The 27,067-nt window shown below is 41.2% G+C and overlaps 1 protein-coding gene across 1 annotated transcript; it reads right to left on the reverse strand.

Moving 5' to 3' along the window:
• Positions 1-312: 312 nt before the first annotated feature.
• Positions 313-7,425, reverse strand: tekt3 (tektin 3). Its single transcript, XM_042507784.1, has 8 exons — positions 7,380-7,425; positions 6,098-6,690; positions 5,331-5,414; positions 4,157-4,227; positions 3,882-4,025; positions 2,542-2,764; positions 873-1,027; positions 313-529 (listed from the first exon to the last, which is right to left on the reverse strand). Exons 2-8 carry the CDS (start codon positions 6,665-6,667, stop codon positions 313-315), a joined length of 1,464 nt encoding a protein of 487 aa, XP_042363718.1. The 5' UTR covers positions 6,668-6,690; positions 7,380-7,425.
• Between the last annotated feature and the right edge of the window lie 19,642 nt (positions 7,426-27,067).

The raw sequence follows: 27,067 nt of genomic DNA on the forward strand, positions 1-27,067 counted from the left end.
TGTTTTTCAAGGTTAACGCTTAATTGTATGCAGTACATTTACCATGTAAAATGTGTGTAATTTGAGTCAAAATCACCAAATCACCAACTTCATCACCAAATTTACTACACTTTCTTTTTATACATCTTTTAAATACATTACAGGTACAATACTCAGAATTAAGATAATGTATTGTTTATAATCAGATTCTGACATCAGTACGTGTAAAGTCATTTTGTTTACATTCAAATCACCCACACCACCCTCAAAATCACTCCAAAACCTTTAAAACAACCATAGTTAGTTATATTGTTCCCTTTTCTAAGACTTGATTTAGGTGTAGCCCACCAGACGGGGCATACTTGGAAAGCTCTTGCGCATGCTCATGCATTTCTCCTGGTCCAGGAAGAGTGAGTTGGCCTTGATGGACAGGTCGTGTTCCAGGGTCACTTTGGTCTTGACCAGAGTTTGCAGAGTGTTTTCAGCCTCCATCAGTCGCTCCTGGAGCTTCTGAATGGTGTCCTCGATCTCTCTCACCTCACTCACGAGTCTAAGTGAGAAAAGATAAAGAGAGGCAGCGCACTGTTAAATTTGCAGGAAAAAGAAAGAAGTGATGAGAACCATTGCGTGACACTTTGAAGTACAGACTGTGAAATAATTTCACACAGAATGCAATTATTGGCTGAATATTGTTTCTACTGTTTTGGGGTTTTTTTGCTGGTTAAAGGGTTTTTTGGGAGTTATTTTTGGTTGCTTTGAAGGTCAAAGGACAGACGGATGTCATACGTTGTAAAGCTCTCTGAGGGAAACTGTGATTATTGATAATGGGCTTAGGATTGCAACATCAACACCCTGAAGGGACTGATTTACATGCCATACCAGAGCTACAGTACCTGTGGTGTGGGTTGTCCCTGCAGAGCTCTATGTTGGGCCTGCGGGTCCTCTCCTCCAGCCTGGTCTGGGCCACTTTCAGCGGACACTCCTTGTCTCTGATGGCTTTCCTCAGAGACTCAATCAGCATCTCTGTCTGGAAGATCTCCTGCAGAGTCTGCGTGACGAGACAAAACAAATCCAGAATGAAATGACGGGAAAACAATTTGTACGTGATAGCAACAGCTGAGTGTCTCATTCATGGAAAAAGGACGTCAGCTGGTGTAGAGGGTATTCATTAGGATGAAAGAGGAACAATTTCAATAGTGGGAAAAAATGAGAATCTCAGTCATGGATGTAAAGAACAAGTAAACAGTGCAAGCTTTGAATCAGCTAAGAGCTGCACAGTGGCCTGCTCTGTCCAGACCCATTTGATGTAATTCAATTATAGCAGATCACTACTCCTCACAACTGACAGTGCCTGAGGTTTATTAAGTACTGTGTGCCTTGCATCACAGCTGCTGTCAGTGTGCAAACCCATCCAACAGCTGATGTGGATTCAAAGTGTAACCCCCAGCAATTAACTCCGGGGACAATGGGATCCAGTGTAGAATTTGGCTCGAGCAATGAAAAGGGCATTTATTACCATTCCTCTCAGGAATGTTTTACAGTAAACATGCACATAATCCACTACAAGCCGTGCCACAGACAATAGTTATCTCACACGACGCCATCTTGGCCCACTTTTTTGCAGATGGTGCTGAATATAGCACAGGTACTGTTAGTAGACAACACATGATCGCTTCTTGATAAATGGCAAATTTAGTTACCCACTCATGGAAGAAGGTGGAGCCATGTGATTTGATTGCCTCTTTAAAGCCACTTATATATATATATATATATATATATATATATATTTAAAATCAAAAATTGTTTCTGATTCCTTACATTACCAAGATAGAAGTGCGTTTTACACAAACATAACTAGAAAAGTGCACTCAAACCCCTTCTCTACCAAATTAGCTTTGGTTCTTGAACCATTTCTGTTCAGGTGTCTTTGAACTTTGGTGCTATCTTTAACCAGCCCGCATTTCCACCAATTTTGCCCTGAACCAAAGCAAAAAGAGGATGTTTGTCAACGGAGGACATTCCACAAAACTCAACAGAAGTAAACAGCTGTAGCAACATTTCTAGATTTTGCTCTGTTAGTACAGTTTTCCCCCCAAACAACAAGCATGATATTTGTTTTGTTCTAGCTGAGAACCAACTTTTCTGGTCCTTATCCAAATTATTTTTGGTCAAAACACTCTGAACTGTTCAAAATGAATTTCCAGAACCACTTCCATGTTGGTGGGAAGGGGTATCAGTGGAATACAGATCAGACAGAATATGGTGGAGCTGGTTGTGGCCAGTCTATACAATGTACCTGGTGCATGTGTGATATGAAACAGAAACTTAAACAAGTATTTTCAACAATTGTGAATTACTGCAAACGCAGGATTTTCTTGAGCGCAGTCATAAATGTGAACAAAAAATATTATATATATTATAATATATCTAATAATATAATTATATATTATAATATATGAGATTAGCAACAGCCAGTCAGATGATGCACAAGAGCAAACACATGATCAGAGAAAACAAGACTTGTCTTTGGTTGAAATGAGACCGTGCAGAAAAAGTGATGACCTTAGCCAGGTGTGTCTGCAGGCTGTTTTTAGCATCAGCGGTTTCTGATATGCGGTTCGTGAAGGCGACATTGGCGTTGTTGAACTGGTTCCACATTTCGTTTGACGTGATGTTCAGCAGGATCTCTATCTCGTCCCTCAGCTTGTGTGAGGCAGCTCGTTCGCTCTGAGAGTGCAGGATGTTGTCGTCTGTGAACTTGGACCACGTGTCCGGCAAAGAAAGTCTGACAGGGTGAAAGAAGGACAACTTTTTGGAAGTGCTGTATTGGGCAAAAACATTGTCACGTACTTTCTATCCATGTTGGCAGCATGGCTCTAGCAAAGGCAATTTTGGTTTGTCACTTGGTCTTCAACAGATTCTCATCACATTTTTAACAAACACTCTTTATTCCCAGAGGATGGAGGTTATTGACTATGTTGACCCCTTGACTTTTCCTTTACCATCATACTAAGGTTTATATATGTGGTTTTGAGTCAAACGTGCCAACAACTATTGAATGGATTGCCATGAAATTTGCTGCATACATTCATGTCTTCTCAGAATGAATTGACATAACTCAACATTATACTTAACATAACTGGTGATCACTTAATTTTTCATCTAGAGCGATTATCAGGTCAAAATTGGACCGTATTGGACAAATATTGGTCCAATACTTTTGAACAAATACTAGGACTGGGAATTGTTTTAAAAAATTACAATACCAATAGAAATACCAGTAACCTCAAAGTGATACCAGGACCAGGACTTTATTTGATGTCTTTTTTCTACTTTGATTTTTTTTTACAGATCTGGCAAAAAAAAGGATTGAATTCAGGTACCACTTGACTGCATTAGTTTTACTTTGTGCTAGGTAAATTCGATTGATACCTTAATGAAGGTACTGAGTGCCCGTACCCAACCCTACCAAATACTAAATACCAATGACATCTCCATCAACCTCTGCTGTAATTTGTGTTTAGTGCTAATTAACAAATGTAAGTACGCTACCATGATAAATTTAAATGGTGAATATGGTAAAACAATGTACCCGCCTAACATCAGCATCTTAGCATTGTCATTGAAAGCATATTAGCATGCTCATGTTAGAAATTAGGTCGAAGAGCTGTTGTGCTTCAGAACAGCCTCACTGAGCTGCTAACATGACTGTAGACTCAAAACAGGACAGCAGCCAACTAATTTGACTCTCACAGACTGTCAAATGCTTTTCTGTGATTGACACTTCAACTAAACAGCCCAGTCTGTGCTACATGCTGGTTTAAACAAACACAACAGAAATTGTTAGCAGATGTTTTACATGATGAGACAGAGCATTTAATATTTGATCACATAAAACTCACGAGGGGTCCACTCTCTCGATCCCTCTGTAGTAGCCGATGCCGTCTGATGTGTTCCTCAGATGGTGACACCTGTCATCTATCCTCTGAGCCGTCACTTTGTCACTCATGTCTCTTTCCAATTCATGCTGAGCCGCTCGGTTTGACCTGAGGAAACCCACCAAGCAGTCAGGAACAAAACGACAGATCAAACGCCTGTCAGACTTCACAGCGGGAAGCAGTCGTCAAACAGAATCCTGCATTTAGTAATGTTTCATAAATTGATTTTTCAGACTCACGCCAGCTGAGCAATGGCTCTGTCCAGATGTCGCCGCATCCGTTCCTGACAGGACTTGATGACTTCAACTTCCTTGTTGCAATACAGGTAATAACAAAGTCAGCTTATTTCTTTTCCAAGATTGGTAGCAGAGGTCACACATACTCACACTCCTGCTTTAAAGGGGAACTTCTCCCACATTCAAGATTCATACATGTTATTCGTCTGGTCTAGGACAGTCTGAATACATTTCTAATATGAACAGCTCTTTCCCTGATCAAAAACTAGAGTGCTAAATGCAAATTTGTGATGGCTTTAAGTATAAAGTCTCAACTTTCTTCATAGACTTTGAATCGGTAAAGACGTTCTAGATGGCACTGAGAGCACCCAGGAGGATGTTCTGACTGTATGGCTACATCTTCTGTTTCAGAACTGAGAGTACAGTAAGATCGAGCGAATCACAATGTTTGTGTACAGTAACTTCCAGGTAGAAATCCTTTGCTTGTCCTGCGTAAAAGGAAATGGTTCTGAGCAAACGCTACAACATCTGGTTCGTTTTTAGCCACCTGAAAAAGACCAACTTGAAGGCATTATCCTCAGGCCTCCAGACTCCACTGAGAAAATCAGTAATTTTACTTCGCAGAACATGGGAGTTTATTGTCTGCCGCGGCCTCCATCAGTTAGTGTGTAAAGGACTGACAAAATTCCAAATATAGCCTTAACTTAGTTATATGGATTTTTGAGGTGGCTAATCGATGTTTTGCTGTCCCCTTTGTCCACATCTGTACATTTTTAGCTTCTGTGCTGTGTAGATTTGGTTTATAAAAGGCACTAGCAAACAATACAGCACATAAAATCCTGTTGATTGTACTGATTTAAGTACTGACTCTTTAGTTTGTCTTAAAAGCCAGTTTAAGACGAACCTCTTTGAACAGGCGTTTGGGTCACCTGTATGCACTAGGACTGTATTTTGATTATATATGTTGTATTCTTGTTGATTAAATCAGTCATTAAATCAGTCTCCTATTAAACATCTACAGAGCAGCTCCAGACTTTGTGCTTGATGACATCACAACTTTAAGACTTCCTATCTGGCTTTAAAAAAGAGTAGCTGATGTTCATACATAAAAATTTAACTTTTTCTTGGCCATGGACATAACATATCGTAGATTATCAATGTTCTCCTTCAACGTTACCTTTATGAGGTCTTTCTCTACGCCGTCATGCACCAGATCGATGGACATCCGCTTCTCTCTGTGGTACAAACACTCTTGAGACACCTATTGACAAAGTGATGGTGACTAAAACAAGCTGAGATGGTTACATTAGGAGAATAATTGAAAGTCATTCAATATGCAGTATTTTTTTCATTGTGACATTTAATCAGGTGAGCAGGTATGTTATATAAGTGCAGTATGTGTCCCTTTATGCATATATGGTGAAACATATGAGCTGCATTCTCCAGTTACAGCTACCTGGAGAAGTTTCTAAGAACGCCACATGATCTTCGTCAAACAAGGTGTCTGTGTCATGAGATCTCCAGCCAGATCAAGTTGACTCACTCTGCGTGAGACAAATGTCCAGTGGCTCTCTGTACCAGGGCACTGAGGTGACCTAAATAATTGTTTAACCCTGCAAATTTAAAGCGCTGGTGCATTTTAAAGTGTCATGAAGGACCAGATACTGTTGCTACAACTAAACCGAGAACACAAGTCAAAAACTGTTTCACCACAGGTACTGTGACACACCCTGAGAGTGTGTTATGCATGAATGTTTGTGTGAGTGCAGTGAACAAAAGCTTGACCCGAGTGTTAAGATTTCAAGGCAAATGCAAATTGTTTTTGTAGAAATGTAAATATGTCCTGCAAAATGTTCCGAGATAGCAACTCAGAAATTCAGATATGACTTACCAGAGAGGAAAAGTTCAAGGTAACACACACTCATTTATTCCTGCCACCCTCACCTGAAGAGGCCCCTCAGTCTCTGCCAAGGCTCTCTCCAGCCTCCTCTTAACCTCAGTGAGTGCTGCTATCTCCGTCACCATGTTGTCAATCTCGTGGCTCAGCTCAGACCTCCAGAAGACGACGTCATTGAGCCGCTCGCCAATGTTCTTGCTGGTATTCTCCTGTGACCGTCTGGTCAGCTGCTCCTTCTCCTGAATCAGCCTGATGGTGTCTTTCCTCAGTCTCTCTGCACTTTTCCGGGACGACTCGGACTCCCTGTAGTTGCTTATGTTGGACTTGTACCAGTCATCGGGAGTGTAGCGGGTGGACAGCGCAGTCCTGTTGGATGGGTAGAACATGGTCTTGGCTCGAACCAGATCTAAATTCTCTCGCTGCAAGGAAGAGGGTGTTGGGATGGCGCTGCTGCTCTTGAAATAGTTGTTGGTCCTCCACAGGTTGGCACTGGGATTCATGGTCAAGGCGGGCTGGGTGTTGCGATAGCTGGATGCCATGGTGGAGATGGCGGGGAGGAAGTGGCTGGTTTTTGGACGAGCATATGTGGCTGTTAGGGTGGATCCAATCAACTCCATTTTTGACTTTCTTTGGGCTGCCCCTGGAGTACAGTGCATAAAAGAATTCACAAAGTATTTACAAATCATCTTAAATTTTTAGACTTTTCGACTTTTCTTCACATGATCAAATATTAATCGCGATCACCACTTTGTCTTCCCACAAAATAATTGTACATATTTGCCTTGTTTTTATAAACTTTTCAGATGTGAGCTCCACTCATGAACACTGTTTTTATCTGGGTGCATTCTGTGGTGGTTTATTTATAAAGTCATGGAATTTCACAGTCACATTTCCAGGGCTGGAAAAGTTATGGAATAATACAAAACCATTGAAAGTTTTGGAAAATTAATGGAATTATTTTGTGTGTGATTAAATTGTTGCAGTAATCGTTTTGCAAGTCTGGCAAGGAAAAAACAATATTATGGGTCCTTGCAAACTCATGGAAATCCTGGAATCCATAACAAACCATTTTTAAAAAATATTCATGATTTTTGTAAATTTCATGCATTAAAACAGCTAAAACAACTAACTGTTGTTAAAATGGCATTAAAATATGGTGACGAGTGCATTGTGACTTGTCAGTGACTCGATACTTTAGATAAATGGATCAGACAAGTATAATGTAAAAAAACCAACTCATATGCTGTGTACTTCACAAAATTAAAAATATATAGATGGCTCATAGTGAATAGAAACTAAAATAAACTGACAGGAAAAGAAACAACTTACCAAGATGATTAGAGCTTTTCTTTAGATGCACAGTCTCGGTGCTATCTGGCTCCCTCTCAGCTCTGCTTACCTGGAAATGAGCTCAAGAACGCAGTAAAGGTAAACTGTCATGCATAATAGATAGACAAGTTTGCGAGTCATTCATTCAGCCAGCCAATGGTGGCGGTGCACCGTCCTGGGCTGCAGGAGCTGGCCGGTCCAAGATTTCTGTTGTCACAGAGGCAGTTGCTATAGGCTACTGAAACACTCTGCCTGGGATTTTCAAATTAATGGTGAGCAGGTGGCTTTTACTTTGTATGGTGTAAATAAACTGTATAAAAATGTCACTACAGTATAGATAAGATTTGTATCTTCGTAATTTTTCTTTTCTTTTTTGGATATATGCTCTCTGCAACTCCAAATGAGCCCACTCTACTGTTTTCCTCAAATGGACACAGCATATAAACCTCGTGTTAGTGAGTTCACGGCCGCGAGTTCATTTGTCTATATGGTAGTTTATTGGGAAATTAGCCCGCTACAGTGGTTACACATAAAATTGGCCACCGCTTTGACCGTCCCGCTTTGTTGATTTTACTCTGTTTTTATAGGAGACATCTATAGAAGCACATACAACAAATGCTTGGCATTATAATCCCTCTGCTGTTGTGCTGCTGTGAATTTCTTTATGTGACCATGTTGGACTTGATGCTGCTCTGCAAATTGTTCTTTTTCTCTACTTAAATGAGCAGCCTGTAGGATTTAGTGGGGAGTATTGCAGATTGCAACCAGCTGAAACTTTTCTCATGTGCCAAGCATGAACCCCCAGTTAGAATTTCCTCACTGTGTAATGTTCAGGACGCCTTTATGAGCTGAAATATCCCCAGACGTCCCTTTCTAAGTCCCTCCAGGATTTCACGGGCTGTTTTTGTGATTGTAGCATCCTGAAATGCCTGATTTTGCGGTGGCTTTTCTAAAAAGTTGCAATGAAGTTGCAATATTTTTAGATGTTTTTTTTAATCATTATTATTGTAACATTATTTTTTTCTTAAGTTTCAGTTACATAGGATGACATTGTGATATTAACAGTAAAGTTGCAGTGATTGGACAAAATTGCAAGGCTGTGCAGATTTCACAGGGATTGCCTGAATTTGCGTAAATTGTTGCGATCGCAGCATCGTGAAATGCTGGAGGGACAATGGAAAAACACTGAATAAAACAGATACAGGTCCAACAAGTGCTGAAGTGTTTCTCTGACAGTCCGCTAGACCAGCACCTGCTAATGTGGGCTCTCCTTTTTTTGCTGATAGCTAAGACCCAGATGTTCAGTGTTTGGTTTGTCCCTTCTGGGCCACTGTAGAAACATGGTGGTGCAACATAGCGAACATCGATACATAACATCGATTAGAAACAGCCTCCTACGCAGATATAAACACAACATGTTGGGAGTAGTTTGAAGGCGAGCAATCTGAGCTTTGTCTCCAAAGCAGAGGAGTTCAGTTGGTCGCCAGGCAGCATCAGATAGCTCGCCGTCACCCTGAGAAGCGAGCTGTCTGTATGGATTACAGTCGCCTGTTTAATGATTCATGCCACAGGAAGAGTCCACACAAACCCCTGTAGCACAGAATAATAATCTGTGTTGTGTTACCTACCATTGGAAGTGAGGATCATTTACACTAATCTGTTCTGAAGGGACAGGGCGGGACAGATGATAGCCTGGTTTTCCACTACAGAGACGAGCAGAGCTGTAGACGGGAGTTACTCTGGTGGTCTGTCTTTATCACTGAATTTTGTCCAAATAAAAAATACATATTAACAAGAATAAATTAAATGTTAGATACATGTACATTTTGTCATCATATATTATTATGTTTGAGCCATTTTTTTCCCTTTTGACCAAGTATTCAGGGGTATTTGAGGTGTATTAACAAATAATTAAAACCATTGCTTTATAGATGGAAACTCAAAATAAATGATCTAAATTGGGCTAATTAATTAAGTTCGCACTATTCAATGTCAGTAACTATTGTTTTCAACATGTCGACATGAAAAATGTCAGAAATATTTGTAAACTAATATTTCCTCTTTTTTGGCCTCTGGTTCAGATGGAAACTGTGTCTTAGGTCACTAAAACCATTGCTTTGTGCAATAAGCACATGCTAGACACAATAACAGTGGACCATTGGTTTGCTGACGTTGTGTTAGCAACAATGTTGTGAATAGTTACGTATTTTTACAGTCTTTGGGCTGATTAGCAGATGTTGGGACAATTCCCAGAGTGGGATCGATGTCAATGAAGAGTGGAAAGGAAGCTTTCGCGTGTCCAGAGCATCACTCATATGTTTAACTGAGCTCCTTCATCCTTGTATTGAAGGGTTGATGTTTAGAAAAAGGTAAACTAGCCTGAACACTTCACTACCTTTGTGACAAGGGGAGACAGCTGCAGACAGCTCCTGCCAGTGAAAGTTTAGAGTCCTTTTTGTGTTTTAATGTGGACGTTTTGTAAAGCAAAAGTCATGCGAAGAGAATTATTTTTAAAAAAATGGAAAGGAAAAACATCTGAAAAATATCTGTATATATGGTTACACATATTCATTTCTGAAGCTCATTCCTGTTCTAAATGGTGCCAAAATCATGTTAGATTTTTGTGTTGTGGTCTGTATCGAGACTAGGGATATGATCAGCCTTCAAATTTATTCTTTGGGCTCCAGTTCTAGATGTAACTGTGAAGTATCTGTTCTGTCCACTTGCATACCATGAGCTCTCAAGCTCTCTAATGATTGCTATGTGATTGGCTTGCAGGTTTAAGTTTTTTGCCTTGAAACCTCCTCAGTGTCCAGCATTCAAACGTGGAGGGCCTTTAAGAGGCCGCTCCACGCGTTATTTTGCACCTCGTGGTCTGCTCCTATTGTCATAAACATTAAGGTTTAGATTTAGACTGGAATAACATGGCACTGCTCCACCCCTTTGGCCTCAGCATCACTTAACATGGCCAGCTTAAAGAAGGCCACCGCACACATGTCCTGACCTCAGCCGCTATAAATACGCCCCAGAAAAGCATGAAAAGCCTGCCCTCGTATGAAATTCCTCCCCTGCGAGTGTCCGCTGAAAAAAGTGTTTCCCAGTCGATCTCCCCGCCGGCCTCAGAACGTGAGGGAAATGTTAGAGGGGCCTATATATACACCCCTGTCTTGTGGCCCATGAGAGTATGTTGTGAATTACTGCATAGTGGAAATGTCTTAGGAGGCAAGCATGCTGTCCACTCCACTTAGAGCGCAATGATACTGAACTGAAGGCTGTAATACCCGTAGGAAAAATTAAAAAACAATAAATAAGAGCTTTATGATTAAATGTTGCCTGAAAAATCCAGCATTTAAGAAATGATTCCCTTTCCGTATGTGGTATTGTCGCCACTTAGCAGTTAAACTGTATACTTTGGGGAAGCAAAGTGACCCAAAGGAGGAAGGGAAAAGTATCATGATTTCTATAATTCATGTCATGCGGTTTGGCGGAGGTGTTTGGCCCTTAGATGTTTCTCATTTTGACTTAAATGAGAGATGTGGAGAATGCACACATTTGGAAAGAGACAAAATAAATGATACACTGAGCTTTCTGCCAGCGTTCGCAGGTGACAGCACACAAGAGCTTACATATATGTCTCCAAAAACCACAGATCACTTTTAATCAGGGAGCAGAGTTCTCTCCAAATATGGTGATTTAAAACACACATAAAGTAAATAAAAGCCTTGTGACACCTGTAAACGCCTGAGTGTGGAGCTGCAGGCATTACAGAGCCTGCCAAATATGAACACATGCAGTCTGCACGAATAAGCTACCAGGCAGCATCCTGCAACCAACCACCGAAACAAATATCTGGAGTGTTAGCTTTTAACATTAAATACTGTAACATCATAAATCCAGGAGTCACTATACTACTGCTGTTTTTACTAGTAGTTCATGAAAGTTAATTTCAACATTTTTGTCTTTGGTTTGGTTGCCGTTTGGTTGCACTAAAAGATCTTCAGGGGAGTTGGATGTTCGTGTTGTAATGATTTCTAGCCTGTTTTTAACCATCAAAAATTAGCATTGGCATTATTACAGTAACCATAGCTGAAAAAAATAAGCTAACCAAGCTTGCAGCTAGCATATAAAGGTAAGCTTTGCGCTCTCATCCTGGCTTCAAAAATCCAAGATGGTGACGGTCAAAACGCTGAACCTGAGGCTTCAAAATAGCAGCCCAGTGTATTACGATTGTTTTATGCAGTCTTTGCACCTTAACTCATCAACAGTTCTGTCATTTCTTGACATATAAATCAACACACACATACACACACACACACACACACACACACACTTAGACTTCCCAAGTCCTTGAAACATCCTTCACCTTTCACCATTGACCCTCATCTTATCAGGTAAGAATAGACAAGGCAGGGAGGTCAGAAGTGTTCTCTAAACATTTACACCCAGAGAAAACAAGTCCTCGTTTGTTCCCTCTCCGGCCTCTGGTGTTTTCACTTCTTCACCCCCCCACCCATCCCCCACCCACCACTTTCTGTGTCAACCTGACACGCTTCCTTCTTAATCTAGCGCCCTGGTCAAACCACAGCTTCCTCTTAATCCCACCGTGCTTTGAAACTGCACACTTCAATAAAGTTGACTTGCAGCGTTCTTTGTATCTGTCGAAGTATACAGGCCATTGCACTGGCATCAGTTTCCTCTCATGAATTGTGGATGGAGCAGTCTGTGAGGAGGGTGGCCACACCTGGAGAGGAACACAGGGGAGGAAATCAACCATTAAATCTGATGACAGTATTAGAGATCCCCCACTGAGGTAATGGGCCTCCAGATGGGAAAATCACAGGAGCCTCGAGGGCTCATCTCAGGTCGTCACCAGTGGTGTGAGACGGAGCTGCTGTGTGGTCTGACTGTTTGCTGTTGGAGCAATGAGCCACCTCTCCTCATTATGCATCTATCCTCTACCTCTTTTTAGTCCTCCAGTTATCATTGAGGCCTTTTTTTTACCCTGTCGTGGCAAGTATGTTTGGTGTAGTCAGAATTTGACCTCGTGGGCCAATAAAATCTGACTTTTCTGAGAAATTTCTTGTAGGGGTGGTGCAAAAATGCAGCAGAAATGCAAAAACTTTAGAGACAAAAGTGGGACCCCCCTATTGGAATGCACCATAACTTTATTTGCTAGAAAGACAATTGGATTTTGTTTTGTCAGTTAAGCAGCATTCACAAGTCTCCAAAAGGGCTCATATATAATTCGCTGTGTCAGTATTCATGATGATGATGTCATTTTTCAAGTGAAAAAGCCAACATTGGTGTGGGCTGGTTTCCAGTAGTTTGAGAATCTTGTAAGTGTGTGATGGTATTTAGTGGTTACTAGTGTTCAATCATAGCAGATTATGTTTGTTTTCCCTTTTTTCTCTCTTTTTTCTTTTCTTTTTTTTTAATTCATAGTTGTTGGATCATACATTTTACATTTTGTGGTATCATTAGTTTAAGTATAAAACCTATAAGGTTGTATATTTTTATGCTTCCACAATAGTAACAGCCACAGCCAGAGGCTCATGTTTTTGGGTTGTCAGTCTGTCCATCAGTCACATTTTCATGGGCGTGGCATCTTGAGGGAATTTCTCAAGATTGGCACAAATGTCCACTTGGACTTAACAGTGAACTGATAAGATTTTGGTGGTCATAGGTCAAAGGTCAAGGTCACTGCAAACTCGTGAACATGATATCTCAAGAAGGCCTTGGCGGTGTTTCCTCACATTTTGCACAAATGTTCACCTGGACTCAATGATAAGCTGATTAGATTTAGGTGAACAAAGGTCAAGGTCACTGTGACCTCACAAAACATGTTTTTGGCCATAACTCAAAAATACATACACTAGGGATGACAAAAATGTCACACAAATGTTTAAAAGGATAGAATTAAGTGTGAGATGTTATCATCATTATGATCTGCAAAACACTTTTCTCAGGAACAGAGGGAGAAACATTTGGTCAGACACTGAATTGGTGACACTAATCTTGGGTGTCAGTTTTGAAACTGTGCTGATTGTGTAGATCTTCTGTGCTGCTGTGTGTGTGTGAAGCATCCATACTGTACAATTTGTAGCTTCTTTGCAGCAACATCTTTATATGAAGCATTGTCAACTATCATGTCTACACGTGAGTCTGGAAAGACAAGGATGTAAACTTCAACTTGACTGGTTCACAGAGACATACAACCGTAAAATCATTCATTCTCATCATTATAAACAAATCCCATGAAATCTGTGTAATATCAGTCAAAGAAATACTTTTTTATTAGCAAGAATTACTCAAAAAGAATTACATGGTGAGTTTGGTAGGGACTATTTTCAACCACAGATTTGAGTTCAGTACTTATAGCTGCAAGACAGTGTGTGTGACAGCGCTTCAAAATAAAATACAGTCTTCATGTTCATGATAAGGAAGAAACCTTTCACCCAGTGAAAGCTTATTGGGCTATTTCTAAATTTTGGAGAGCAGTGGATTTCTGTTCTACAGAACAATAAGGCTTTGGATTCAGATTTAAGACTTGTTTCGTTTGATAGGATTTGCTGATGATTAGAACAATCTAGGATATCACCACACCTTTCATTTTAAGCAGATTTGTGCATGTATTTGTAGTCATTGTACAGTTCTGAGTCTATCAAGCTACACACATACAGGTTGCATAGCAATAAGAAGCCATTAACATGCTTGCATGCGTTGTGCATGTTTGTGTGAGGTTGCATGGTAACTGCTGTTAGTAGTTTGATACAAGGTTAGTGGAGAGGCCTCTGAGGCACTCTGGCTCTATTATATTAGCTTCACAAAGGAGGCAAATGGATACTGTATTAGATACTTAGAGGAAGTATAGACAGACAGGCAGGAGGGCAGGAAGCAGATGATGTATGTAGAGCTTTGTATATGTTATCTGGTTTGAAGTCTCTGAACCAGCATCGAAGTAATATTTTCATGTGCACAAACACACAGATTTAGCTTTAATTTTGTTCTCCTTATTTTCTGCCTTTGTTTGAAATCTCCCATGCAACCATTGAAATTAATGGATGTTGGGCTTTTAGTAGTTAAGAGATGTTCCAGGATGAATTTCTCTTCTTGCCACCTTTTGTGCTCAGATAATTATCCTTCCTATGATGTCACACCACATGCAGGAAGCATCCCAAGCTGCTTGTTATTGTGAGTTTTTAAAGATAGAGATAACAGGAAGTTTCCTACCTCAGCACTTGTTCTGGGGATCTACATCCTCTATACTCAACTTGCTTTGGTTGGGGGCCACTTTTGCGTAGTGACAGGAGGCCAGGGGCCAGTCGCAGCAGCCCCATACATTTTTCTAGGATTTTAGGATGTTTGTCAGATTTCCAGATGTTTCTAGGATTTCAGGTCGTTTCTAGATTGTAGGACATTTTACAGATTTCAGGACATTTCTATGTTTTTAAAGGGTTTTGGGGATTCTTGGACTTTTCAAGGATTTTAGTTTCTTTCAAGGTTTTTAGGATATTTCTGGGATTTTAGGACGCTCCTAGGATTTTTAGGACATTAGGGGTTCAGCTAGGAACTCTGTCAAGAGGGATGTTGGGGATCCTCCACTGGCACTTTTTATGATGAAAAAAAAATCTAAATTTTGATGTTGTTTTATACACTCTGGCACTTTATGTATACTAAGAGTATAAGAACAATTCCTAGTGTGAATCACTATATTCTTCCTGTGAATTAGAAAAAGTGTGGGGGCCACTCAGCACCCTATTAGGGGCCAGATTTGGGTTGTGGTCCATAAATTGAGTATCACTGTTTTACTCCCTGTGCGGCTGATGTGGCGGCCGACAGTCATGTGGTGATGCAGGGGAGGGCAGCGAGCGTCTGACAGGACAGGCGAAGGGTGTATGGACTTTGACCACCCCCCACTTTGTGATCAAGGCTCCCAGTCGCAAACTTCCAGAGTGGGACGAGGGGCCATGAATGCAGGGCTTTGTCCGATCCGTGGTCATCACATTCCACTGGAGCCACTCTGTGGCGCGCATCAGAGCGGAGGAGAGGGCAGGCCAGGGCAGGAGAGGAGAGGACAGGAGAGGACAGGAGAGGAAACACTGATCAGAATCTCTGCCTGTCTCACTGTCATACAGCATGAAGATCATTTCAAAGAAACGTGGTTGTGTCCGATTTATGAAGAGGAAGTAATCATTTTTGAGCTTGTGATGATTGGTATACAGCTGTGAAGTAATCCTCTCTGTGTCCTTCAGCTCAAACCATTCATAAATCCAGTCTCTTTGCTTGAAGACCCCTGTTGTGTTTTCATGTGCTACAAGACAGCACCTCTGCTGGTCAGCCACAGGTAGTGAGAACTCCTCTTTGCGCATGAAGTCCTTCATGTTTTAATCTCTGACTGGTTCTTTGCCAGTGTTGGAAGGTATGAGTCATCAGGATTGGCTGAGTGCTTGCAATTGACACAGAGAAATTTGCCTGACTGCAGCCTATGTGTACTGGACAAAACAAATGAGTTATTGCTTTTCATTAAATGGATAGTTTGGATTTTTTGAAGTGGGGTTGTATAAGGTACTTATCCATAGTCGGTGCAATACGCACTGTAGATGTTGTCCAGCATGCCCTCAGTTTAGAGAGGCAGGCAGAAGTACCAACATGGAAGCTAAACACTATACTAGTGTGGATGGGTCAGCAGCAAACCACCTATAAAAAGTCCCACCTAAAAGTATCAGTAATACCCTTTATTCACCAAAATTAGCGCATGTATGCAGTTTTTTAAAGCAGGAAAACCTGTTCAAATAGGTGATAGACTGCCTTCAAATTGCTAGTAGACCAGAACTGTTACGCATATGAGTATGCCTTTGTTTTTTTTTTGTTTGTTTTTTTTTCTGTTCTGTCACGATGTCATGGATGGGCCGGAGAACAGATTAGTAAACAGTAGAAACCAGCATGGAGGTCAGTGGAAATGTTATGCTGATTACTTCTTCATTATATCTCTTTCTCTCAGGATTTTAAACTCGATGCAGACTGAGTTTGGAAGGACTTTTGAGCAAGCTTTGGCGTTGTATTTCCATCACTACCGAAGAGTTGGAGCGAGTTGGAGCGATTAAATGAATAATAAATTAATGATAAATTGAAAAGCTAAATCTGACCGACATAATTCTGATTTGGTTACAGTTCTGCTGCTTGAGACGGCAGTAGACCAGCAGCTCCAGTGTTTAGAGATGTTTAATTACTGTTTTTTGTCAGTGGAGTCTGGCTTTGAACAGAGCTATAAAACAGCTGGAGTTGCCTGTTGAATTTCTACATATCACATAATGAGCCGCTAAGATTCTTCTTCTGTGTCTATACATCTGCCTTTTTCGACAAACGGCATTGACTGACATCTACTGTATGTAAAATACTGACTCTGGGTAAGTACCGCATATAACCCCACTTCAACATATCCAAACTTTTCCTTTAACTTCTTCATTTGTGTGCCCAAAAACCTTGGAAAAATCCTCATACTGATTGTTTGTTACAAATTGTTTTACACTTACATGAGGATTTTAAAGCAGCCCAAGTTTCTGTAAATTGAGTTAACAACGTGCTTTGAGGTTACAACTGTCTTGCTGCTTGTAATTGTAGCTATTTCGGTCCAAACGTTTATAAAGGGGAGAGAGGTCTAATGTTTCCGTGCTGACTCAGGAGTTGAATTATTCATCCTGGGTGTGTGTATTTCTCTCACACACGGACCTCCACCCCAAATTAGGGAAAACACAGCTTGTGCTTGTCATCAGGGCAGGACAGGAAGGGAACATGAATGATAGAAACCTCAGATGGTTGTAGAGTGACTCATGATCATGCATTTTACAGGCGGAGGAATATCATGAGCCTTAATCATGAGGAAAGCACCCTGAATTTCTCACGTTGGTGCCACTTAGGAGAGAGGGTGTGAAAGGAGGCAGCATGTGGCCGGCGGATGTGCTATCGTGCATCAGCGCCAAAAGGACAAATAAAGAAAGGAAGGAAACAGCGAAGTTTACGTCTTAATTCCTCTGCTTCCTTATTTTTTTCTTCACACACCGTCTCCCCCTTCTGCATATTCCTCCACCATCAGTCCCTTTAAATACTTGTTAAATGTTCCACAGTTCTCTCTGTACCCTTTTTATAGCCGGTCGTATGTCCTCTCGCACAAAGAGGTGTCTGTCAGTGTTGATGGGAGACTGTGCACAGCTGGACCTTGGCAGCATGGGAACAAGGGTTGGAACTGGGAGCGGGGCTGCTGGTCCAGATGGACTCTGTGACTGTGGCTGCCTCTGCCACATGATTAACAGCATTTCCAAACACACCGTTGTCTCAGAGAGGAGAAGCTTTCCACGATTAAGACAGAACAGCTCTTCTGTTCTTCTTTGGCGTGAAGGTCCTACTAAAGTTTTTGCTGAGTTTGGAAGTTTAATGTGACAGTTCTTTTTATTGCATGTTGTTTCAACATTGACTCTTTAAAACGCTGACAAGAAAGCTTGGGAGCTGAAAGCAGGTGGCACAAGAGACGTTTTTTTTTAATAGGTATCTGTATATTCCAACATGGGTCTTAGTAACTAATGGAAACAAATTTTTAAATTGGTCCAGTATTGAGCGAGGGAGCTGCAGCCAGCAGCGCTGAAATAGGTTGCAGTGTAACCACTTGAGGCTTGTGAACACAGTCAGTTTACATCCACTAAAAGTGTTTGTTTTTGCCACAGACAGGCTAAGATTGTGATTCTAAGAGTCTGGAAACTCTGTAGAGAGGATCCCCATAGAGACAGACCTTTTTGTTAAAGAGCAAGATCCTTTTTATGCTTCTGTGCCCACGATGATCAAGCTTTGAGGCATTTTGTTTTCGGATTGTACTTCAAATTAGCATTTGGACATCCACTTGGACTCAAGAATGAACTGATAAGATTTTGGTGATCGAAGGTCAAGGTCATTGTATCCTTTTATGTCTCCTTCTTGTGAACTCTCAAGAACACCCAAAGACAATTTCTTTCAATTTGGCACAAACGTCCACTTGGACTCAATAATGGACTTACTAGAATATGGTGATTGAAGGTCAAAGGTCAAGGTCAGTGTGACCCCACAAAACATGTTTTTGGCCATAACTCAAGAATCCATATGCTGATTATGACAAAATTTTGCACAAATTTCTAACAGGATAAGGAAGGCATACAACTGTGTGGTGTTAATTCTAGTCATTAAATAAGGCCCTTAGACACAAAACATGGGAAAATAGGTTGAAAAATACAGGACTCACCCTTTAAGTTAATGCTGAAACACCCACAGTCAACTTGAATTTCTGATTGGATAAGAAAAAAAATGCTCCAGACTGAGTTTGACGTGATCTTGTGAGTATGCGCACTGCACAGTGACAGCAGGTATGCAGTACACATACATATACACAGCTGCGGCTACTGCATTCCCTCGTTGTGCATTCTCTTTGCGCACTGCCAAAGGTCAGAGAGCATCAAGTGAGATATCAGGTGGATTCAAAGGCATGTTCTCATGTAAGGCCTTCAGGGGGACACACCCTGCTGCAATGTAACCCCTGCTGCCATTTAGCAGCTTCTAATCAGACTCAGAGGATACATTGTTAGCATTTACATTGATTTTATTTTGGTGGTTTTCTATGCCAATATTCTTTACAGCATGTGTGAAAAAGTGAGATTTACCCCCAGAGTGACCTCTGTAATAAATGTAAGAATGGTTGGTTTGTCGTTTCTCTAGTTTGAGTGCCATTGTCAATTGTAGTTTCATTTTGCCTGTGCAAATATACAGCGTGCACTTGACCACGAAACAAATTTTTGCATAAAATATAACTGAAAGCTCCCTCATTTGCGCACACACTCTGTCTGAATTCTTCTCTAATAGCTCACTCCGGCCAAACAAAAGGCCAAGGAAGATTCAGATTTACTGCCACAAGGCGGAGAAAGGCATTTAAAACCATGGCTTTTTTGTTCAGAGGCATTTTCCAACCCCTGCACCCTCCTTCCCCCTCTGAAATGCCAACGGCATCTGGTTGACAGCTCCTCACAAGCTTTCAAATTGTTCCCCTTTTCCCAAATTTGGACTCAAGTAGAATGGGGCTATTGTCGACTTATTTAGTGGAGCTTGAGAGAAATTCATTTATCTTTCCTGGCAACCTTGTCAAAGATGGACGCAGTGGGAACTCTTCATTTTTGCTTAGCAATTTTGCCACCTTTTTCTGGGCTCCAGGGTGTAGGATGTTTTTATCAGATTCAAACTGTGGGTCACTGGCATGACATTCATTCAGCAGAGATGCCAAGACATCATAAATAGAATCGGCATGTGACAATTATGGCCGCATGGTTCCCAATTTGGGCACTACACAGAAAGTGGAGCTGTAAAAATGTCTTAGCGGTATTTCAAGTTCTGCAACCTCCTAAATCCCCAACCTGGAGGATCATATTAGCACTCATTAAAGTCTATTCAAACTATTACGATGATGTTTTAGTTCAGAGATACTCAACTTGGGGGTCACTTTAAAAAATGACAGGAGGCCAGGATCTAGTCACAGCAGCCCTATGAAGTAAACATTTCTATGATTTTAGAACAATTTAGGACATTTCTGGGACTTTAGGACATTTCTATGATTTTAGGACATTTCTTGGATTTGAGGACAGTTCCCAATCACTTTATTTTCATTGTAAATTAGAAAATGGTTGAGGTCGCCACCTGGCATCCTATTGGGGGCCAGACTTGCGCCAGGGGCCATAAGTTGAGTATCACTTTTTTAGTATGTGTGCATGCCCTGTGTGGCTATGTCAGGTGTTTTTGCCACGTGAGTGGTGCCCATGAGCTTTGAGTTAGCCCCTGCATGGCTCTGCTGGATGTGTGGCAGCTATACGCCCTCATCTTGTGTGTGGACAGGACGGGCTGCAGCAGCTGGGAATGCATGTTGACCTCAGTGGGAGGAGCCAAGGTCAGCAAAAGTGAGGTCAAAAAAAGAAGATCAGACCTGTTGCACTGTGTTGGGAGGTAAAACCGGCCCTGACCCTAAAAAATGTAGGAAGAAAAGTGGCGATGCCACAAGCTGATCAGTTGTGATTGGTGATCGGTTTCTTGTGTTTCGTTCAAATGCCTTTCACAAGCATTGAAACCTTTGAAACCAGAGCAAATTGGTTTGATAGAAAATAATAATTGAAAAATAATTATTCAATTATAAATATATACTTTCCAGTCTAAGCTATTTCCTTTTTTTTTGTTTTTGTTTTCTGTTGTTTTTTCTTTTATTTTTTATGTGCTAATTTTTTTGGTAATTTTCTTGTAACTCTTTACTGTTACCTTGCTAATTTTTGGTAATTTATTATGAAGTTGTTCAGTGCCTTACATGATTTTGATTTGGGATTAAACCAATTTTCTCAGGTTTCAAGGGGTTAATTTTACCACAACAGACCCAAGAATTTGAAACTTTTGGAGGACCAGTTGTTAGGGAATCTCCGTCACACACCAACAAAAAATTAGCCACTAGACTTTTTTCATAGCTTAACTGTCAAAAATTTGCAATATCAAAACATATTTATCTCTAGAAAACCCTTGTCACTATTTCAGTTCCTTCTGTCTTTAATCCTCTCTGCGAATGCTGCCAACCTTCCCGCTCTGTGTGTGTAACACAAGCCGCTGTGGTGAACTCTCAGTTGTTAAACACAACTTTTTCCATGCAGCGTTTGGGGCGACCACCCAAGGCCTCTGACCACACTGCACGTTGCTCCCAACCAGAGCGGGAAGCGGAGGGTAGACCTTCAATGTGTTACTGCCTCTCTCCTCGTTTACCCAGCGCTGGCATCACGTGCCCACATAGTTGATCCTGGCTGCTGAGGACAGCAGAGCACAGCTGCACTTGGGGCTGGATTTCACCCTCCTCACGTTGGAAAACCTCTTCACACTCTCCCCTGGACAGCTGCAACCAGGGGCACACCGGCAGTGATGCATTCTGCATTCACTCTGAGGCTTTGTTGACTCAGTATGGTGAAGTAATATGAGGGGATGGTCCTCAGTTAGTGAGCAGCCACACCTCTGTCAGTTCCATGCATTCATCTGTCTGTTAAACTGGATGTTTAGCCACTGATGCACCAACAGAAACAAACGTTTCCAGATGTGTTAACCACATGCACAGAGACATGCATAACTTTTTAGCAATGAACAAATGAAACACAGCATAGCCAGTATTTAAAATCGTATTATCTATATTTTTAATTGGACCAAATGCATGATTAAAGCACATATATTGCTTTTTGGCCTTTGACTCTAAGTGGTTGATGCATTTCTAAAAGCCGAAAATGTTTTGGGATAGTTATAAGAATGATGTTGTCAAAACAAGTGAAAATATTGCCATCTGCTAAAATAGAGACAGCAAGTCAAGTCAGTTTATATATAGACTACATTTAAGGGTTTGGTATGTGACATTCAGAGCTTTAATATAGCAGCAAACAAACTATGTAAAGATGTAATGGAATAATGGGATCCTGAACGGAGAATGAAGTCACGTAATCTTTGTGTGTGTTGAATTTCCAGCCTCTCCGTTTTTTTGTTGTAGTAGACGGTACAGCCATGCATGCATGTTCGCACATATGAATCCCTGTGTGTGTAGACCAGCTAATAGCTGCCGCTGTGCACTGCACTCATGTAGCAGTTACAGGCGGTTAGCTGTTATAATGATGTTGTTGCAAGTGCGTGAGGCCAAACCAACTAATTCCCCCCTAAGTTGGCATCTGTTAGCTCTGTCAGCACTGTTGCTGTTTTTAGCATTGGTCATGCTGTTAGCACTGTTAGCTGCTAGCCACTGACTTAGCCACCTCCATGTTAACAATCATGTTCAGACAGTCTGTGTGACTCAGAACCTGAATCATAGTTGTGCACTAAATGTAAAAATTGAATCATTGGAAGCCATAGACTAAGTCCATATCAGCCTAAGGGGCTGGTTCAAAACAAGCCTGAGCCAGCCCTAACTATGAGCTTTAAACAGTGTCTGCTTTCCGGACTGAAACTGGACTACACATGTTAGACAACTGGACATGTTGACCAAAATACTTCAACAGAAAGGTTTAAAGGTAAACTTTAGTAGTTGGAATAAAAAACAAATACTTAAGTGTTTAGTTAGTTACTTACTAGGGGCTGGTTCAAGGCAAGCCTGAGCCAGCTCCTAGTAAGGCTGATACCAAGTCTGCTGGTTTTGGTTGCAAATTATACTTGGGTACTGGGATACATACAGGTCTAGTTTAATGAAAAAGGAAAGTCTAAATGTGGAGAGGGTGTCTGACTCCCAGACTGGACTGGACTACACATACTGGACAAATGGACATGTTGACCAAATGTTTTAACCGAAAGGTTGCAAGAGAGAAATTAAATAGTAAGAATGAGCAACAAATGCTTCAGCTAGACTTGTAGCTATCCCAGAGCCCAAACACCATATGCAACCAAAACAAAAGGTGCAGCCACTTAGAGCTACAAGGAGCAAAAGGCTGCCACTGTGCAAGATTAAAAAAATTCAATTAAAAGGTAAATGTTCAGGCATATTGCCCATAAATACATTATATAATAGCAGTGTATACTCAAAAGCGATTGATGGCTCTTGAAATGGAACTTCCAGTTGAAGAGGAAAACCTGATACTGTCTATACTCGGGGCAGCAACTGAAAATGCTCCATCATCCTTGGATTTATATTGAGAGCACAGACTTGAGAGCAGTGATAAGCTGGTAGATCTGATGTGTCTAAAGGTGGAGTGAGGGCTTAGAAAACTGCATATGCCTGCATATTTGAAGAAGGAAACAAAAGTTGCTGTGTAATATTGTCTTGACTGGTGCATACAGTGTGCATATAGGCTTCTTTAATATAGTCTATGCACACAGCATCCATTAGTGCAGTGAAAGAAAGCTTTTATTGGCTCATAAGTTGCAGAGTAAATGTTGCTTTTGTTTACAAGCACACTCTTTCAATTACTATTCCCATACAGGATACATTGAGGCACACAATACAATGCCTCACTCGCCACAGTCTGCTCACAACCCGACAGTGAAACTGAGTGGTCTGAGAGCTCAGCGGTCCTTGTGTGAACCGGATCTGTGTATAAAAATGCAATCATAACCACTGCTGCTGAACAGGAAATAAATCACATTGTCCTCTCTTGTCCTTAGAAGGTCTGCAGACGAGGAACTGTTGCATAAGTGTTATGAGGGAGGTGCTGCTGCTGTGGTGCTGTTTATTAGGTGTAGTTTATTAACCATGGCTCAGTGCTATCCTGGCTGCTGTCCACCATAGCAGCCCAGTGCCCCCTGTCTGCTGAGGCAAACAAAGAGCTGCTATGTGTCACACACACAGTTTAACTGTCTCACCAATCCAAAAACCCCCACTGTGCATCTATGTGCCAGTGCTGAGCAGAGAAAACGACAAGCCCGCCCGACACTCTCCCACCTTGCAAATTGATATCATACCACCATCCTACTGTGGTTGTTGTTGTGTTAGTCTGCAGAATCTTCAAACTGCGAATTAGTGTGAATGCATGTGTCACATAATGTATACACATCGTCATCGTCCATTGAAGCAGCAATAGTATGATGTAATATATCACTCCTCCTCCCCGCCTTCCCCTTGTTTGCAAAAGAGAATCCTGTGGGAGTGACTGTTATGAGCATGAGGGGTGGGATGAGGCTGCAAGAGCTTTTTGGAAAATGCTCTCTGGGGGAAGTGTAGGACGACAGAGGAAGGACATTCGTCTGACTTGAGATGGCTGATGAAATTGTGGATTCAGAAAGGCAGGGTTCATACGGTCATGAAAAACCTGGAATCATCATGGAATTTGCAAATAGCAATTTTCAGGCCTGGAGAGGTTTTGGGAAACTAAATATACCCTAAAAGTTTTGGAAAAGTCATGGAATTTTGTTCCAAAACCTGTATAATAACACGTGAAGAAAACATGCCTGCCAAACCTTTGACATTTTTTTCTTTAAAAATCAACAAAAAAAGATAGAAAAAAAATCTTTTTCTTTAAGATGTGCCCCCCCTCCTTTTTGCACCACCCCCTTCCCTCTCATAAGTAATGAACAGCCCCTAAGTTATATTTAAATATTCAGTTCTAATCCTGCTCTGGATATATTATTTGAAAAATAAAAATTTAAGGAGTATTGATGGTTATTTCAGAGAATGTATGGTCTTTAAATTTGTCTCAAAGTCATAGAAAAGTCATGGAAATGTAAAAATGTGTATTAACCGTGGAAGGGCAAGGGGAGAAGTGGAAGGCGGGGTGAGAGAAAGGATGAGAGCGGGGAGGAATAAAAAGTAAGTTGAGAGACAAAAACTGTGCAACAAAGAGTAACAATAGGTAGACGAGTGGCACAAGTAAAAAGATGCAAGCAGCAAGTTGTCACCATGAGCCAAATTTTTGATGAGATTGCTCAAGTCACTGTCATGCACTGCCCCCTGTATTTCATATGTGGGAATGAGCAGAACACAGTTCCCTTTGTCTGCTGCCCCCTTTAGCTCTCAGACTATTTCAGACGCTGTAGGTGATGTAGGCAGGCCATCTCTGGGGCTGAGGGACACGGCGAGTCTGCTGCGCTCACGGCTGAGAAGAATGACAGACTGCTTTGTTGTCTGGAAGTCTTGGCACCAGACAGTATGTAAAGAGTTAAAGGTCCAGTGTGTAGGAATTAGGGGGGTCTTTTGGCAGAAATATAATAAGCATGTTTTCTTTAGTGTATAATGACCTGAAAATAAGATTTTTTGTGTTTTTGTTACCTTTGAATGAGCAGTTTTATCTACATGGGGAGCAGGTCCTCATCTACAGAGATCGCCATGTTTCTACAGTAGCTCAGAACAGACAAATCCAGTGGTGGCGCTTGCTGTAGGCAATATAGGCAGCTGGCTAGGGTGCCATTCCCAGGGGGGCGCTAAAATTATGCCTAGAAAAATAAAAAGTTCAAGTCATCACAGTCTGAACTACACACAATGCAAACTTTGATCACAGTTATGGTGGCGTCAAGTGCACATCAGAGGAGGGTATGTGGAGAGAAGAAAATAAAATACGCAACAAATTTGTGTTAACATCGGCAGGTGGAGAGCTAATTAATGTTACCTCTAAGCAGCTGTTGGCTGCAACTAACAGCTCATTTATCACCCCCCTTGGATTGGCGCCCTAGGCACTTATATCACTTACGGCAAGTGCCGCCACTGCATCTGTCACTACCGTAGCATGCTATACATACTAGCACACTACATTATTAAAATAACTCAATTTACATTAGGTTTCACATGAGAAATGAAAAGCGGTCTTTTGGGTTAAATTTCAGAGTTTGTTTGACCCGCCCACCCAATATTGAAAAGAGCTGCCTTGTGCGTATGATACCACCACTAAGGGTGCCTCTGTGCGTTAGTTTCTGCACTGACACAGCGTCAGTATTTGATGAATAGGGAATGAGAACTGGCTGGTTCTAGCTGTTTTTGTCATTGGGTTTATTTGTTTTGGAGAGAAAGAGACCTCTGCAGATAATTTGACTCCCAGTAAAAACCTCTTAAGCAATAAACACTAATGAAATCCTAACCGGGAGTTCATGCTTGACACACTGGAGAAGTTTCAGCTGGTTGTGATCTGCAATACTCGCCACTAGATGCCATTAAGTCCTTCACACTGTCCTTGAAAGGAGGAGAAAAAGAGAGAGCAGAAGGTGCCAAAAGGAAGTATATACATTGGGGAAAAAGTAAGAGAGCACAGACAAAGAAAAGGGAGAAAATGGTCAATTGAAAGAGGTTGGGAGAAGGCAGAGGATGAACCAGATTTGGTAACTGAGCTTGAGTTACCTGGTCTATCATTAGAGGCATAATGAGGAGCAGACGGGGCAGCAGCTCGCCCCTGACAGGGAATGCAACTTTCCTACAAAGGCAAACATTGTTTTAGAGTCTTTAAGTAGGTAGACTCATGATGGCAAGAAACTTTGATGTATGCAATTAAAATGTCTCTGTTGCGTAATTAAAATGAGGTGATTTATCACTGCTTAGAGAAGCCACATGAATATAAGCTCCCCTTCTGCTCCTGATGGTGATTAAGGTAAAAGGTTTTCGTCTTGCAGATTATCATTGCTTTTAAGGCTGCATTATGTCGTATAAAGGAGCACGACTTAATCTCTTGATCGCTTTCAAAAGAGTTATTGCTATAAAAACGTCTGACTGTAGGTTTATGGTATGCATGGCCTCTTTATTCTGGCCATGCTGTTGCTGTTCAATCTACATTTGATAGTAAGAGAAAAAAAAGTAGAACATAAAATCAAGAGAAAATTTGCTGCTTAAAGTCTCATTTCCTGACTCTAAAGCCTGCTCTTGCAACTGTGCACATTAAACAAAAGAAAGGAAGTCATGGGGCATCCTGAGCCACACTGCACAGTATATACTCACATACTGAAACCTTTTTTCTTACACATGCTGTTATACATAAATATTTGGTTTCCTGAATTGCAGTTGAAGCAAAGTTCAGCTTTTAGGCATTTAGCCAAAGCATAACTGGATTCCTCCACAGTTTTAGTGGTGTATGAGTACTTGCCTTTAGGCTGTTGAAAATGTAAATAGTGCTTCTTAGTTTTGAAGGTTGCAGGATAACAACAATTTAATTCAGAGGGTCAAACTTTTGCTTTTTAGAGGGCATTTTGGGAAATCAACAGACGTTTTATCG

Source organism: Plectropomus leopardus, chromosome 19 (assembly GCF_008729295.1).
Source record: "Plectropomus leopardus isolate mb chromosome 19, YSFRI_Pleo_2.0, whole genome shotgun sequence".
NCBI lineage: Eukaryota > Metazoa > Chordata > Actinopteri > Perciformes > Serranidae > Plectropomus > Plectropomus leopardus.